At 34.8% G+C, this 17,329-nt stretch overlaps 1 protein-coding gene across 3 annotated transcripts in view; it reads right to left on the reverse strand.

Annotated features, from left to right (window-relative positions):
• LOC130982060 (guanine nucleotide exchange factor SPIKE 1) overlaps nucleotides 1-10,197 on the reverse strand; it is a 28,197-nt gene extending 18,000 nt beyond the window's left edge. The window contains exons 1-15 of one of the 3 annotated variants that reach the window (XM_057905907.1): nucleotides 10,089-10,197; nucleotides 9,844-9,985; nucleotides 9,604-9,766; nucleotides 9,265-9,392; nucleotides 9,046-9,149; nucleotides 8,877-8,932; nucleotides 8,635-8,732; nucleotides 8,374-8,511; nucleotides 7,571-7,882; nucleotides 6,862-7,146; nucleotides 2,964-3,131; nucleotides 2,681-2,878; nucleotides 2,522-2,565; nucleotides 1,653-1,722; nucleotides 837-998 (exon numbers count right to left, since the gene is read on the reverse strand). In XM_057905907.1, coding sequence (XP_057761890.1) covers nucleotides 837-998; nucleotides 1,653-1,722; nucleotides 2,522-2,565; nucleotides 2,681-2,878; nucleotides 2,964-3,131; nucleotides 6,862-7,146; nucleotides 7,571-7,882; nucleotides 8,374-8,511; nucleotides 8,635-8,732; nucleotides 8,877-8,932; nucleotides 9,046-9,149; nucleotides 9,265-9,392; nucleotides 9,604-9,766; nucleotides 9,844-9,903 — 1,986 coding nt within the window. In that variant the 5' untranslated portion in view covers nucleotides 9,904-9,985; nucleotides 10,089-10,197. The other 2 variants (XM_057905908.1, XM_057905906.1) reach the window with 2 other exon arrangements.
• Nucleotides 10,198-17,329: the final 7,132 nt, after the last annotated feature.

Raw genomic sequence — 17,329 nt, forward strand, 5'->3', positions numbered from 1 at the left:
ATTTTAAAAAGCAATTATACAAACAAGACTCAATAAGTTTAATTTTTCAGCATTCCAAAACAACCTTAATAATTCATCTGTCATTCCCATTTTTCGAATAAAAAACAGAGAAATTTTACATCAGGTAAGATGTATACACTGGCGATGTCAATAATTCAAATCCAAAGACCATGTGAGAGGCCAATGGAGTTATAATCCAAAGACCATAGAGAAGTTGGATTTCCAGAACTTTTTGCTATAGGAGAATTTTTTTCTTTTTTTTTTTTTTTTGAGAAGAAACATTGTCTAATTATCGACTAAGAAAAGAAATGCAAGCACACACAATTAAAATCATAAAAAACATATGGGAAGTTAGTTAAATTGATCCAATCTTTCAATGACCAAGGCATCAAGTCACATTATCAGCAAACATGCAAATAAAGCCAAATTTATATATTTATCCCAGCTAAGGAAAAGTGTAAAGATACAAAGATTTCATTGCAGGAACTCACCAATGTAAATGTTCTGAACAATTAAAAGCATAGAGAATTAGAGATAAAAGACTGATTTCCAAGTAACAATTTCAACTTGGTACAACAGAACAATTTTCTTAATGGAAAAGAAGTTAAGCAACATAATCAAGCACAATGCCAATTGCTAACTGCTAAGTGGGAAAATAAATATTAAAAAAATAAAATAAAAATACATGTCTGCATATCCGTTCCAATTCAAGTATGGCAATAGACATAGTCCCAAATAATGAGTTCAAGAACATCTAAAATGGTACCTAAATACCTATAAAAGGTCCAGAAAATAGGATAAAGTTAAACCAGACCAAAGGAGGACAAGAATTATACCTCCAGAAGTTCAGAACCCCAAGGTGGACTTGTTCGAAGAGTGTGTCGATCATATTCAAGAAAAAAGTCTCTGATGCGTTCATTGATAGGGTATAAAGAAGAACATAGCCGTAAACGCAGTCGGAAAACATGTTTACCATCTTCCAAATAGTCCAATCTCTCCTAGGTATCAAAAAATAAAATAGAAAACAAAACAAACGAAACATAATAAAAAAAAATAGCCCAAGTTCAAACCTACAGTGACACCAATCAAGACCTACGCCCCACATAAACTCAAGCACATTACAACATGATATCAAACAAGTAACAATATATTACAATTTACAAGGCCAATATTGATGATAACTAGAAGTAGACAAAATCATCTTGTTTGATTACTAATGCTCAAGTTAGCTTACAGTAATGAGAAAGAAAATGCATGAAGAAAGAAATAAAAAAATACACATGACCTGGATGTACATAGATACATAAAAACAAGTAAACCTATTAGACAAGTTGCACAGAAGCATACAAAAGGAAATTGAAAAATACTTGATCATCAAAACTCATGAATTGGTAATTTAAGGTCAGTTAGATGCTTAGAGTGGAAGGGAATGAAAATGTAACAAAATCAGAGGTTAAGTAAAAAGTTTTTTCTTTTAAACTCTCTTTTGGATATATAAAATAACCAAGATGGGGATTCCACATGCTTTATGAATGCTTAAGAAAGGGATTCCCCAGTCAATTCCCCTCCCTTCACTACCATACAAACATATCCTGAACTGCACACTACCAAAAGAGAAGGAGAAAACAATTAAACATGAAAGTTGCTTATACCCGTCCCATATCCTGGAGATAGTGAGGAACCAACTCTTTCATGATTGGAAGAGTTATTTCTGATCGCAGCCTGTATATGACCATGAAATATAAGCTTCCAGATATCAAGATTCAAATTGATAAAGGCAACATGTGATTAATAGTATAAAAGTGAATGAGTGAGCAGAGTAAACATAAATGAAGAATCACATCAAGCTTCACATGGGGGAGATATAAAACCCACAAGGCAAGCTCATTGTGCCTTATGGACAACATAACTACGTAAGTAATGATTTCCAATGCATCAAAGGCATCCACTTTGCAAGTGACTTCTTGGGTTTGAATTATAAATTAGGGTTTCGAGTGGTCATTGGTTTTCAGAAATGTACTTCTGTTCTCGTCTCTTTGGAAATACCATCATAGTAGGTTGTCAGAATACAACCACAGAAGTTGTGTAAACATGCACCACTCTTTTGGAGATAACATCAGACATTTAGACAACAAGAAGATCATCATTAGATATCCTTATAGTTTTTCTATCTATCTTAGCTCAGGATACCATATCAAGAAAGAAGAGACGAGGAAAAGATGGATTGAATTTTGTGGGTTTTACCAGATAGCAGAGTCTGATTTATATATAACAAAAAAATATACAATTACATATAATTGCAGGATATTCACAATTAACTTCTGTATCATAACTAATTTTATAATATCCTAAATGCACTTATATGAACTTCTGAAAATCATAACGAACAAAAATTTAACTTCCATCACAAGAAGTTCATTTTGGTTCAACTTATGCAAAACTAGACAAGCAAGAAAGTCCAACAATAAAGCAAACACTAAAGTTTAACCAATGAATTAAACATCAAATCAAGAGAACATACTGAGCATGTGACGATAAAGGAAGTGCTGCATATCCAATCACTACCTGGAAAACATTGAAGTGGAAGTGGATAATCAATTAAACAGAATGATCAATAAGCCCCAGAAAACCAGCCATAAATAAAGAGCAGGAATAAAACACAAAATTAGATGGAACTAACTGGCTTCGGAGCTTCAAGTTTTGTTTGCATATCAACATGAAAAAAAGTAAACAGAAGGTGGTGCGTTGGTGTCCACATGGCAGGAAGGGAAAGTTTGATTTCATCATGATAGCAAGCAGCTCTAGCCCCAACGGCAACTTGGGTGTGGGCCCACTTCTGAAATGAGGCATCAAGACCTGGATCTCTTGGATACATTGCCTGCACAGAGTAGCCATACCAAAGAAACAAGATAGAAAGTCAGAAAATTCATCACACCATAAGGAAATCAAAATGAAGGTCATACCTCCAATGGATGCCTACGAACATCACCGTCATCCTCCCGCAGTTCAACCCGTATGAATAAATTCCTCTTCCTACTCAAACTTACAGTCAATGGATACACATACAGACAGTGAAAAAGTTGCAAAAACGGCTCGTTTCTTGTTGTAGTGCGGAAGTCAAAAGCATGGAACTATATGTAAATCAATGTGCAGGAGATTAGTAAAGAGCCAAATATATATCAATAACAATGAAATTAAATTCAAATCACAGTAATTCATGGAACATTATATCATTGTAACCATATCAAGCAACATCAGAATTTATAGAGTAATGTGATTTGCATATCAGTCAATAAGTGACAACAAAAGCAACAATTTTTTTAATTAATAAAAGAAGAATATGAAGGACAGGCAGTCCTCCAAACACAACCAAAAGAAGAACTATCATTAAAGCATTGTTTTTCAATCTCTGAACATGTTAGAGAGGGAAACTCCTCCAAACAAAATCGTGAGTGTTACACCAAATACATACCAAATGAATAATCCTATCCCATAAAACTTGTTTGTCAGAAAATCTGTCATCGAATATGCATTAATTGCACTCCAGTAAAATACTCAGAGAAATGTATTAGGCTAGATTTTGCCTCTTTCATACTACCAAAGCCACCAAATTTAGCCAAGAGAAACTGATTTAAGGTTAAACTACAGACCTACCATTCACCAAAGAAACCAAACAGCAAATTCCATAATGAACAGCCAGAGGACAATGTAAAAATTGATGTGAAATTGATTCTAAATTTTCCCAATACATAACACAACATTAGGGGAAGAAGCAATAACAAGGACATACAAAAGTAGCATTCATTTGGAGGACTCTATCATTTAGGTCATGAAAAAAAAAGTCGAAATCCCAAGCAAATGCCCTTGTGCAATAGAGAAACCTGAATAAGGGTTTATGCAAATATATGTGATGAAGATGAGGAAAGGTTAAGCTAACTATCTAAGAGATTCGCAAAGGGAAAACGATAACCAGACATACCTTCAAAGAAAGAAAGCATTTAAAAGTAACATTGCTAAACCCTGAACCCTAAAACAGGTAGAATGAGTAAAGCAACATTAGCATCCACAACCATCTGCCCAAGCCATACTTGCTCTCGATTACTTTATGCCATAGGGGGCTCATGGGTTTAGTTTAAGGAAAGTTGCTAAGGCTTTAGGAGATTTTTATCATACTTTAATTTAATTTATCCTTTTATCCTGATAAATTATTGTATTACTACTTATTGTCATTTACCTTTTTATTCCAAATATCCTAATAAAAGATAAAATTGTAAAAAAATATATAGTAAGCCCTGAAAATCCCTCTTACTTATTTTAAACTTGAACAAGAGGGGGGGATTTGAAAATCTTAAGATCTCCCTTCATTTGCCTTCCTCCACCTTCAAAATATTCCATTTCCTTTCCCTCGCAACTTGTGAACACACCCTAAGGGAAATCATCACAGCTATTTAACAAGCAAGGTAATGTTCTTAGACAAAATGTTACCAAGACCCAAGCCTCATTCCTTTCTATGACACCAAAAAACTTCCTAGTCATAAAATAATCTCATAATCTTTTCAATGGAATTAGCAACTCCATAGGAATAAGAAACAAGGTAAGAAATAAAATGGATTACAAGAGAGAGGCATTACTAAATCAGAGTGATTGACCACCTAAAGAGAAGTAATCCCTTTCAAAACCAGGAGACACTGAAATCTTTTCCACAACAGGATCCCGAAAGAGTACAGATCTAGCATTACCACCCAAAAGCACTAGGTTAGCAAGATGCCACTCCAAAATAGGACATCCAACCATGGATGCAATATGAAAAAGATATTGAGAATCAATATCAAGGGCATATAATTCCATCAAGTACCAGGGTTAAATTTGAAATGACCAGCCACTTGTAATTCCTGTCAACAAGTATCATTACCCAACATGCCACCCTCCATATCATTATTTAAGACATAACTTTATTCTTCCAAGCATGTATATGGTTAAATTATTGAAAAGGCTAAAATTTGAAAGCTCATAAGTGATTTTTCCTACATGCAAGTAAGCACAAACTTAACGTCGAAACACGGAAACAGTTGCAAACCAAAATGCAGCATATACATTACCCATAATTGCAGTAACCACAATTGAGAAGCATTAACAGCATGGATTTCATTTCTTGATCTACTAAATTATGTTAGTATGTTACAACAAAACAACTAAATGTACACTTAAAACATATCCTTACTTATTGTACCCACAAGGATATAAGCTGTTCTATTGATTATAAACTCTCAAACATCCATCTCCATCACAACCAGTAACTCATCAACTCCTTGACAAAGATTTTGGCAGGAAGTGGAATCAAAAAGCAGTGCTTATTGATGAATTACAATGATAGAAAGGGTAAACGAGAGAATTCTCGACTTCCTAAAACTCATAATTACTCAAAAGGATTACCACTTTTAACTAACTCTTGAAAGATAACTAACTCGCATGCTATTGGAATCCTAACAGAATGTTTTGAACCAAATATGCCCTAAACCAAATATCATTGATCTAGATTTCTTGACATACTACGCACTAGCAAAGACTGTTGGACTATTTCAAAGCACTTTACAGTATTTCAAAAATCCAAGGACTCAATTGTATGGATATGTAAAATACAAGATTTCCAATCCAATTAAACAAAGGCAACTTGAAAGCTAAGCTATGGTAATTCTAAGGATTGGATTCCCTAGGGGAATAAAAAGAGATGTCTCCTACATTACCCAAAGTCTCAAACTATGCATAAGTACATTCTTCCTAGAACTAGGGTCTCCCCTAGGACCCCTACTAGACCTATAATCCCATCACCCTCTTCCCTCAAGGGAATACAAGCTTGAATCAATTAGGAAAGGTAGAAGCCTTAGTCTTTTAAAATCAAGAATAGCCACACCAACCCCCACGCTCCCTTATGGATTCGTGCTTCATACCTGTGAATCCCCTACTCCAAATATGAGGACTGCGGTAAGGTATCAGGTCCTTGGGGGAGGGGAGGGGGGGGGGGTGGGACTGCCTAACAGTAAGAGCTACAATCAACACTGCCCCACACCCGTTCATCCATACGTTGCTTATATTTTTATTAAAGGAAAGCAACACATTGGGCTGGGTATGTCCCAACCGAGAGCACTCCCTTGCCTCACCCTACAGGGCTATTACACCCAACCCCAGCCTGTTTGACAAAAGTTGTATGTGGTTGTAGAAACCATTAGAAAGAAGTCGCACACGTGGAAGCTTCAAGAGTTTGGAATACGAGCTAGAGTGGGACCATATAAAAAGGAGCATTATTCAATAATACAGTTTCTTTTACTGGTTAATGTGTTCTGTATTTCTATTTGAAAGAACATTTAGCAAAGAATCAAACTTCTGTCAACTTAAGAAAAAGATAGAGATGCAAAACTGCAGTAATCAGTTTAATAGAAAATAATGTATAGATCTGGTTACAATTGGGGGTAGGGCGTATTTCTATAGCCTTTCCAATACTAAAAAAAAGCCCTTGATTCTATGTGCCTATCATTTAGTTTATCCAAACATATGTGACTTTCCATACCAAAAATATTCTTTTAAATGCAGATATTCACGCATGGATGGCAATCTTATATTCCCTGGTGAAATTCGACCACATGGAAACGCTCTTTAGTAGAACCAAGAAACTACTGGTTTTTCTTAGAGAAATAGGGGGAGAAATGCCAGACTTATCAATTTATTTCACAAAATTAAAACTTTAAAAGTAAATGACATAGTGATGCCCACTGTGATGAGAAATTAATCTTGCGAGGTCTAAAAAAAGTAACCCCAACAGGGAACTAGTGGTTGTAACACAATCAAAAGACATCAGATACTTACATCATCAGCATTAAAATCTGCGCTTCCATGTTGATTTGCTCCATTTGCTGAAATGTCTTTCCCATCATGGAAGTTCCACTTGGAGATACTACCCTGAGGATCATCACCAACATTAACAGGATACTTTCCAGATGATTCTGCAATACGATCACCTGGGTCAACAGAATCATTGGTTGTACTGCCATTTTCTGACACATTCTCCAAATCAGACTGGGAAATCTGGTGCTTTTCAATTTCTAGCTTCAGAACACCTTTGACAGGTTTATGCACTTTGCGTTTGGGGTCCTGAATATTTAGTAAGAAACATCAGCCAAAGAAAATAAACATGCGGAAACACTAACCTTTTATGTATATTTTGCTAAGTTTTGAAACCAAATAAATACATGGAAATAAAAATAAATTTGCATTTCATGTGAAATAATATAAACAAATGATCATAGTGAATGATGTGATCACAGAATAAATTAAGTCAGATGGAGGAACAAAATAACAAAACATTCTAAAGCAGAAAACAAACTACAAAGTAATAGTTAAAGTTATAATAAATAATTTCAATGCATTATACAGATTGAATCAAAATCATCACACATTAAAGAAATAGCAGTAAACTCTAGCCAGACTTTCTATAACTTGAATTTAGTCACTCATAGAAGAGGGTAAATCCCCCTAAATGCAACCTCCTCATGCAAATGGGGAATTGGCCACAAACCTGAAGTGATTCCTCAGTATAGCACTCCTTAACTTTATTTAAGTTCGAAACCTCAACTACAACAGAATTTCCATTTGAGTAACTCAGCTTCCCGTCTAAGGAGATCTTCGCACTAGTCTCAAAAACACCTTCATGAGAACTTGAACCAGATACACTCGGAGCAAGAGGGCTGCTTGGGGAAGCAGGCCCCACTGAAGCTGCACCTGTGCTGCTATCAAATAATGATACCATGGCCCACGCAAAGGACTCTTTGTATGGCATGATTTGAGACCACACCTGAAGTTTTTGCTTCTCTCTCTCAGTCAAGTGCACCTGTCCCAAATGAAAGGAAGACCCTAAACAAATTTTCTGACGAAATATCATTTCATGCACAAATATGATTCAGGCTTTTTTCTTTTTCCCTCAGCAAATGTACCAAAAATATGAATACTTGAAGTATAAACTAAAACTAGCAACCACCACTGCCGGAAAGCCAATATTCAGAGAACCTACTAATTTCAAACTCAAGTCCAAACTAGAAAATGCATATTTACATGCCCGTGTCTCTGTTTTTCTAATCAACAATTTTGAAAAATCAAAAAGATAAAAAAATGATGTTGTACAGAAGAGTTTCTCTAATTTATCTGCTAGATATATTAAACGATTTAAAAGATAACTAAAGAACATACTGCACAACTCATTTAATGATCCCTATGGCTATACAATATGCAGGGGCATAAAATAGAAAAATAACTCAAATATCATGGACAAATAAGAGAAAGAATGCAAAAACTAAACAAAGTGAGAAAGATATTAATACATACTGGATCTTTCCGCGAATAAACAGAATGAGTAACCCCGCCTTCTTCTGTAGCATGCTTTTCCAACTGGATCAACAAGCAAACTGAAGCAGATGGTGCATCTAAATAAAATACTGCACGTGGTTCATATGTAATTTTAGCCTAAAAATTGAAAAAGAAAAAAGTAAGATTCATCATTACTTCAAAATCACCCACTGATTTCATGCATTGGAAAAAAAAATTAACCAAGAATATATGTTAAAAAAATAGTCTTGCATAGCTTACATTCTGCATTTCTGTTGGTAAGACAGAAAAGTAAAAGTCTTCTGATAACTTTTCTCTTCTCTCCCTATTGTACAAGCAAATTGTACCATAAAAGGGCTCTGCAAGACGAATCAAAAACAGGATTCCAACTCAGAAACTTGAATCTGCTTTCAGCATAAACACGAAAATCAAAATGGCAATAGCACACTCAAAGGGAGCAATTAATCTAATCATCCCATAAATATCAATGGCATAATGCTCACCAACTAATCCGGCGTGAAACTGCAAAGACTGAACTTTTACAGAGATCTTCATTCCACTGAGATGCCAGAAAAGGAAAGATAAGGCAGAACCCAGTTACGGTAAAACAATCAGGAAAGACTGATGATATCAACATTTTACTCATGAACAACCATTTGAGGGGTTTCTTACTGTGATATAGGAGTTTCCGGTATCCTTTGTCCAAATATCAACGACCTCTCATTTTCCCAATCAAATGCGGGTTCATAAGCAGGAAGAGGAGATTGACCAACATGCTGCATAAGTGCATATTAAGAATAAAGAAAGAAAGACAAGGGAAACCTATTGAAATTTACTTTAAATTGGAAGGAAATAAGCTAATCTGAAAAACAACTAAACCACTACAACAACCTTTGGGACATCCGAATGGGGCATGTCGCCCTCTGCAGCCTCCATAAACTGCCTTCCTGAAGTACTAGGGATGTCATCCTCACTAATGTCTTCACCCTTTGTTCGTCTCGCCCCAGCAAGGCGCATTTCTGTGCACAGCATTGAAGTACAGAGAGAAACTTAGCTACAACCAATGAATCAGTAAAGAAAAATTCATGTAAAGCAGCCACATTGCGAATCAGGTAATACAAAAACCAACCATGCAATTAGTGTTTCTAAACAAGTAGAGAGAGACCATTTCAAATCGCATCTCGTCACTTTTATTTAACAACAACAAAGAAAAAAAGAAAAGAAAACTACCTGTCTCAATATCAGTGTCAGGGCCTTCATATATCTGGTTGTGAAACAAAGGCGTTCCAACGCTCTCGTAGTGGCCGTACTTGTTTTCATCCTTGACCCAGTCAGTGGTGTAGCAGTGAACAAGCTCATTGAGGTGCGGCCACTGCTCCAAATTCTCCTCAAACTGCACAATCACCAAAAACGAAACCATTAAATAACGGCTTTTTGAGATACACTCCACCGCAAATGGCGCAGCATTACCTTGTTTTGCCACCTGGTGGTGGCCGGAGTAGAATCCCGCCGTTGCCGGAGATGGAGCATCGCAGATCTAGGGTTTTTTGTTCCCTCCAGCACCAGTTGCAGCTGCTTCCGAAGAAAATCGAAGTTGGTTCGGTGTCAAACGCTAGAGATAAACGGTGGAATCAAGAAAAGCATTGGCTGGATCTAGAAGCACAAGAAGAAGGAGCATTGCCAGAATGTGGAAGTGGAGAGAGAGTGGTAGGTACCTGAATGCAGAAAGCGGAGAGAGAGAGTCAAAAGAGGTCCCGCGAAAGAAAACGCCAAAGAAGGTTCATATGCGCACAGGGAAGTGCTGTCGGACCTAATGTCGCTGTCTATTATCTACAAGTTTGTTAGTGTACTCTTTTCGGTATTTCCTATTTCTAATTCTAGTTTAATCTAATCCGTTTTAATTTTATTTTTTTTTTGGGATAAGCTAAACCCTTTTTTGTTTTTTTGAAACAAAAAAGCTCAATACAACAAGATGGAGCATAGCAAAAAAATATTAAACAGATAAAATAAACTAATTCCTATCAACAACTTAAAAAATTAAATATCACTCCACTCTTTGTAATTCCTAATCGACCTGTTGACTATTCCTACAACACTCATTTTTTGATTTCTAAAGATTCTGTCATTCCTTTTTACCCAAGTGTTCCAAATGATAACAATAAAACCAAACTCACTAACATTCTATCAAATCGACTGCACGATTGGCTCCTGAACCACGTAAACTTACAGTCATTCAGTTCTATATCCACCAGTTGCTCTTAATGCACTAGCGCATTTCCTTTCTTTCAACGGTCATTGAAGACACCCATGTATACGCACCATAAACAACCAAATACACAAATGAAAATTATTGTTTGTCAATTCCCTTTTTATACACAATCATCTCTCCTTTTTGTGATAATTACTCAACTTAAACATTATATCATCCCCCATTATTAATAAATCTCCAGAAACATCTTCTGATCCCATAAATTCCAAACACACCGCATCACTACCCCAAAATTGCACTACATCAAACTTAGTAATCATCTCCTTCTTAGTAACCCCATTCTAATATTATCTTTTGTTAAATTACTATTTTAATTTCTAGGATTTGGATCAAGTGTCAATTTAACTTCTATATAGATTCAATATTCTACGATTAAATTTAAGATATGCTTAACATCAGATTAATAATCTATTTATAATTATAAAAATTAGAATAATTACTCAAATCAGTTTCAGATATTTTTTAAATTAGATATTTTAATTCTCTAATTTTTAAAATACACAAAAAACTTTTTTACATTTAATTTTAACAGACAAATCAGTTTCTGACCTTGTTTTTTCATTAATGACAAACAAAAAATACTAACATAAAGACCTGGATTAACACATATAAAAGTTAGTTGTCCACGTGTGCAAATAAGACAAATTACAGCTCAGCTACACATCCAAGTATTTTTGACAACCAAGTTGGCGCAAACTCAACAAAAATCACTTTTATCACACCAACGTGTATCACACACGCGTTTCAATAACACAACTTTTTCGTCTTCTTCTTCTCTTTTTCCTTCTCCGTTTCCTCCTCCTCCTCCTTCTTCCCCGGTGTTTATCTTCTTCTCTTTCTTTTTCTTTTTTTTATTTTTCTCTTTCGTTATCGTCATCATTAATAATACCAACATTTTGGTAACATCTTTATTGATTCTGATTTTGTGTGGTGACATCATTAAATTATTTCAGAACCAAAAATATTATCTAAACGAAACTATTGTATAATACCAAATGAACCGAAAATTGTCCATTATATAAATTTGAATTCAAAATACATGCGTCTCGAATGAACCGAAAATATTATCAAAACCAAACCGTTTTATAATACCAATTGAACCGAAAATTGTCCATTATATAAATTCGAATTCAAAAATACCTGCGTCTCAAATGAACCAAAAATATTATCAAAATAAAACCATTGTATAATACCAAATGAATTAAAAATTGTCTATTATATAAATTCGAATTCAGAAACACATGTGTCTCGAATGAACTAAAAATATTATCAAAACGAAATCATTGTATAATACCAAATGAACCAAAAATTGTCTATTATATAAATTCGAATTCAGAAACACCTGCGTATCGAATGAATAGAAAATATTATAAAAAAATTGTTGTATAATACCAAATGAACCAAAAATGGTGTTCATAAACAACTGAATTTAGCAATTGTATTCCATTCCATTCAATTTAAAATTGAATAATTCAAACCTCGTCCACTTGATTTGATTTAGAAGAAAAATCTAAATTGCTCTCATTCAACTTATTTGAACTAGAATCATTCATTATTTTGAAACCTATGATCTATTTCTTCCTGATCTATTTTAAATTTCTGCTTCTAATTTATTAGTAATTTGATTCATATATGAACAAACAGTTAAAAAATTACTTAAAGGAGGAGGAGGAGGAGGAGGAGGAGGAGGAGGAGGAGGAGGAGGAGGAGGAGGAGGACCTGCGTGTACGAATTTGGAAAAGAAGAAGAAGAAGAAGAAGAAGAAGAAGAACGAGGAGGAGGAGAAGGAAAAAGAGACAGAGAAGGAAATGGAGAAGGAGAATGAAATGGAGAAGGAGAAAAAAAAGAAGAAGAAGGTGTGTGATTTGAAAAAATGTCATAACAACTTGGTTAGACATGGTTAAATATTTTGTTTGGATGTAGAGCTTTATTCGACAAATTAATCCCTTACAGTGTTTGAAATTGGGTGAAGAATATATCCATATGGTGGATGAATTCCACAAGTTTCTTCTTGTTCTTCTTCTTCAACGCTCCATCAATAACAGCATTGGGTGGTTCCTCAGAACTAATCTTCAGAGGCCACAAATCGCTACCAATCAACAATAACTACTCTAAAAAAACAAACAAGTGATGGCTCTCATTCACTCTAAACCACATCAACTACCTCCTCTGCAAGCAGCACCTCCTCTTCATCCTCCTCGGAATCTTCATCGCCACAACCTTCTGCACTTTCCTCCCTTCCCACAACACCAACCTTAATCAATACGACACATTTACAATCACAAACTTCACGTGGCAGTAGTTCATTCCTTTGGGAAAGTGTCACTTGGAATAAAAAAGAAAGGCCTCAGAATTGTAGTCACTAGAGGAGTTAGGTCTATTAGGTCCCACTTGGTGGATTAGTTGATAACGAGAGGGGATAGTGTTATTGTTGTTGATAATTTCTTCACTGGACAAAGAAGAACGTGATACACCATTTTGGGAACCCTAGATTTAAGCTAATATGACACGACGTCGTTGAATCATTGTTGCTCGAAGTTGACCGAATTGATGCGTGAGTATCTTCTCTATCTTTTTCTAGTGAATTTGCATTTGAATTGATAAGTTTAATCAAGATTTAATATATTTTAGCCACTATGAATACTACTTTGAGTTGTGTGCAATTCTGTTTATTTCAGGTAGCATTTTGGACGAATTTCATTGGAGTTTAAATCAAGGCTAGAGAATGGAGAGAGTGAAGAATGCATGCTGCCTCGTCCACGCTGAACTTGAAATTATCCAAGTTCAGCGCCAGCATCAACACCTCCCAGGGAACACACGCGTGACCTCCACGCTGAACTTGACAATGGTCAAGTTCAGCGCCAACATGAAAAGTTCCAAAGGAATTCGCTCTGCCTCCTCCACGCTGAACTTGGCTCCTTCCAAGTTCAGCGCCAGCTTGAAGACTCCAAAGAGGGAATACGCACACCATTCCACGCTGAACTTGGTCTAATCCAAGTTCAGCTCATCCACGCTGAACTTGAGAATTTTCAAGTTCAGCGTGGACCTTAATAACTCAAGTGGTCCCCAATTCATTTCAAAGGCCGCACGGATTGATTAAATTAGATTAGATTTAAACTTTTATTTTATTTATAATTAGAAAAAGATATTATTTAGTTTTTGGAAATATATTTTACATTAATTAGGATTAGATATAAAAGGAAAAAGAATCAGCCCTTCGGGCTCAATCTCTTCTCTTCGACCTCATTCCGCAATTTACAGTTTTTCAGAATCCTAGTTTTCTCTCTGAACCATGAGCAACTAAATCTCCACTGTTAAGGTTAAGAGCTCTATCTATTGTATGGATTGATACTATTATTTTTCTAATTTAATTCATGTACTGGTTTATAATTCAATAATTGTTTTCGTTCTTTATTTTATGAATTTGGGTGGAACGGAAGTATGACCCTTTTTCTAATTGAGTTCTTGTATAACTTAGAAAATCTCTTTACTTGAATAATAGCTTGAAAACATATTCTTCTAAATTTCTAATTATCTGGACTTATCGGGATACGTGACATATAATCCTCTCATATTTGGGTAATTATGATTTTTGTGGCATATAACTAAAATTGAACTTCACCCTCTAATTGGAATTAAGTGACCAAGGAATTGGCGGTTGATGAGAGTTAGAGGAGACTAAAAAGGTTTAAGGAATTAGGGTTTAGTCACATATAGTTTGTCATGAATTAAATCTTGCATTATTAAAATAGTTAGTAAGAAAAGTCAATTCGAAAAATAGATAACTCTGAAGCCTTAACTGTTTCTCCATATATTATTCACAAACTGTTTACTGCTTGCTTTCTAATATTCTGAATTTACTGTTAATGCTTTTGAACCTTCAAATACCATTTTCTGTTTGCCTAACTAAGTAAATCACTTAACCATTGTTGCTTAGTCCATCAATCCTCATGTGATCGACCCTCATTCACTTGAGGTACTACTTGGTACGACCCGGTGCACTTGCCGGTTACTTTGTGGGTTATAAATTTTACATCAAGTTTTTGGCGCCGTTGCCGGAGATTGACTGTGATTAACAACTACTGGTTGTTTGATTTCTTAGATTAGGCATTTTTGCTTTAATTTCATTTAACTTATTTCTTTAAATTTAAAAAAATAAAAAATAAAAATATATATTTAGATTTATTTTATTTAAAATACTATTTTTTTCTTTTCGTTTAATTTCTGAAATTAAGTTTGGTGTCTCCCTAGTTGTTTTATTCTTCCTAGTTATTTTACTTATTGAATTTAAATTTTATACTCTTTTTTGCTTGTTAGTTATTTTATTTTCTTAATTATTCAATTTATTTTCTTTATTTTATTTTTCTTTTATTTTCATTTTCTTTTATATTTTATTTTATTTTTCTTTATGCTCTTTCTTCTTTACTTGCTTGTTTACCACATGGTGCATTTAATTCTGTTTGATATTTTGTGCTAAGAAAAAAAATTAATAGAGAGAGATCACATGGGTTACTACTCACACCCAAGGAGTGATTCATATTATCGTGGATGGAGGAACTACCAGAATTTTGGTTGGCAAAGTCAAAATCAAAGAAACTTCAGTGCTCCATGTTCTAACTATCAAGAACCACCATCTCCATATTCATACCAAGAACCACCAGGTCCCTATCCATATCAAGAACCATCATCTTTCTACCCATATCAAGAGCCACCATCTACCTATTCATACCAAGAACCATCCTCTTTTTACTCTTATCAAGAACCATTATCTTCTTCTTATTCATATCAAGAGCCACCATCTCCTTATTCATATCAAGAACCTTCAGCTCTTGAGATTCTCTTGAAAGAATGCATACATGATATGAGAATGAGTGTCAAAAATGTAGAGAAATATGTGCAGATGATTATCAAACCCTAGAAAGAGGAACAAGCAAATTCCTTCCCAAGAGATATAATGCAAGATCCAATGGAAGAAAGTGAGAAAATCAATCAAAGGAGTTCATACTCCAGTGAATTAGAGAACTTTTCACCCTCACACATGAAAGAAGAGGAAGATGCACAAGCAAAGAAGGAAGATGCACAAACAAAGGAGGTTGTAAGGGATGAAAATAATTATGGAAATCTACACTCCAATGAAGCAGAGGGTGGCATAGAGGGTGAGTTTATTGAACCACCAATTTAAGAAGTTCTTGATGAAGGGTACACTCCAACCATCACACAACACCCAAATTTTGAAATCAAATAAGTGAAGGCAACAAAGGAAAGCACTAAAAAGGGGATTGTGACCAAGAAACAGAAGAAAATATCTATGAAAAAGAGAAGGTCAGCAAAAAATAATCTAACCTCTACCCCAACAAGCAGGGTGAATCAAGCTAATCACAATACAAGAAAGCTTGTTAGGAGGAATTTATATAAGGGGAACTAATTTTTCCCTCTTCTCCCTTGGATTCATTTCTTTTAACCAACTAGAAGAAGAGGAAGAAAAATCAATAATCAACCGTCAAGCTAGTGACATTAAAGAAGCGCTTGTTGAGAGGCAACCCAACTACTAGTATCCTTGGTTTTGCAGTTACTTTGGTTTTAATTTTGTAGTTATTTTTATTTTAGCATTATAGTTATTTTAGTTCTAGTTTTAAATTATTTTATCTCACTTTTTTTAGAATTTTTCATGTTTTACATGTGTTTTGGTCATGCAGAGTGATTAGAACAGGAACAGGAGCAATTAAAAAGAATTTTTGACACCCTGGAGTTTTTCTTTGCTTGGAGACAAGCAAATTTTTAAGTTTGGTGTTGGAGAAGTACAGCTGGAGGAATGAGATGGCCACCAGCATAACTGAGGTGGTTGAGTTCCTTTCATTCTATTTCCCCTTTCGTTCTTATTTTATTGTCTTCTGTTTTCTGTTGCTTTGATTGTCTGCATGATCTTTAGTACTTTCAGTTCTTAGATTTAGTTTCATTCTGTTATTTGCTTTTAGTTAAAAAATGTCTCATGTGCCGCTCACTGAACTTGAATCTAAAAAGAAAAGAAAAGAAGTGATGTATTACATGAGAAATTGAGTTATATTTAAGAGTAGTCTTATTTACTTAAATGTAGTGGTATTATTTGTGATTCTGAATACATGATATGAACAGTGCATAGTTGAATTTGAATCAAGGGATGTTGGTGCATAAGGAATAGGAATTTAGAGAACTATTATGAATTTTTTGAATTAAACAAAAGCTTAATCCTTGAAGCAAAAGAAAAATAAATGCAAGGTCCAAGGCTCTGAGCATCAATAACTAGGAAGGTCAGACATGATTAAAAGCTCAAAGAGTTGTTTTCCTAGTCATATGCTTGTGATGTAATTGTGTCAAGTAAAGTACTAAGAGTCAAGATCAAGGGTATTTAACAGAGTATGCCAAGGGCTTTGAGCACCACTGTCTGGGAGTAACTGAAAGAAAAATCAGAACCTAAAGAGAGTTCCCCAGTTAAGTACTTGTGGTATTTTTGTGTCAAGTAAAGCTTAAGATAAAATATTTAAAATCACGGTTAGGCTCAAGGTGCAAAGCACCTAAGAAAAGAGAATTAAAGAAAATTTGTTGTGTTCAACGATTAAACTAAAGTATAAAGATCAGAGAATTCATAATATGATCCAGATCCTAATTCCGAATGATAGTGACGTTCCTCTGATTCAAAAGAGAGTGAGA

The sequence above is a fragment of the Arachis stenosperma genome, chromosome 5 (genome assembly GCF_014773155.1).
Source record: "Arachis stenosperma cultivar V10309 chromosome 5, arast.V10309.gnm1.PFL2, whole genome shotgun sequence".
In the NCBI taxonomy this organism is placed as follows: domain Eukaryota; kingdom Viridiplantae; phylum Streptophyta; class Magnoliopsida; order Fabales; family Fabaceae; genus Arachis; species Arachis stenosperma.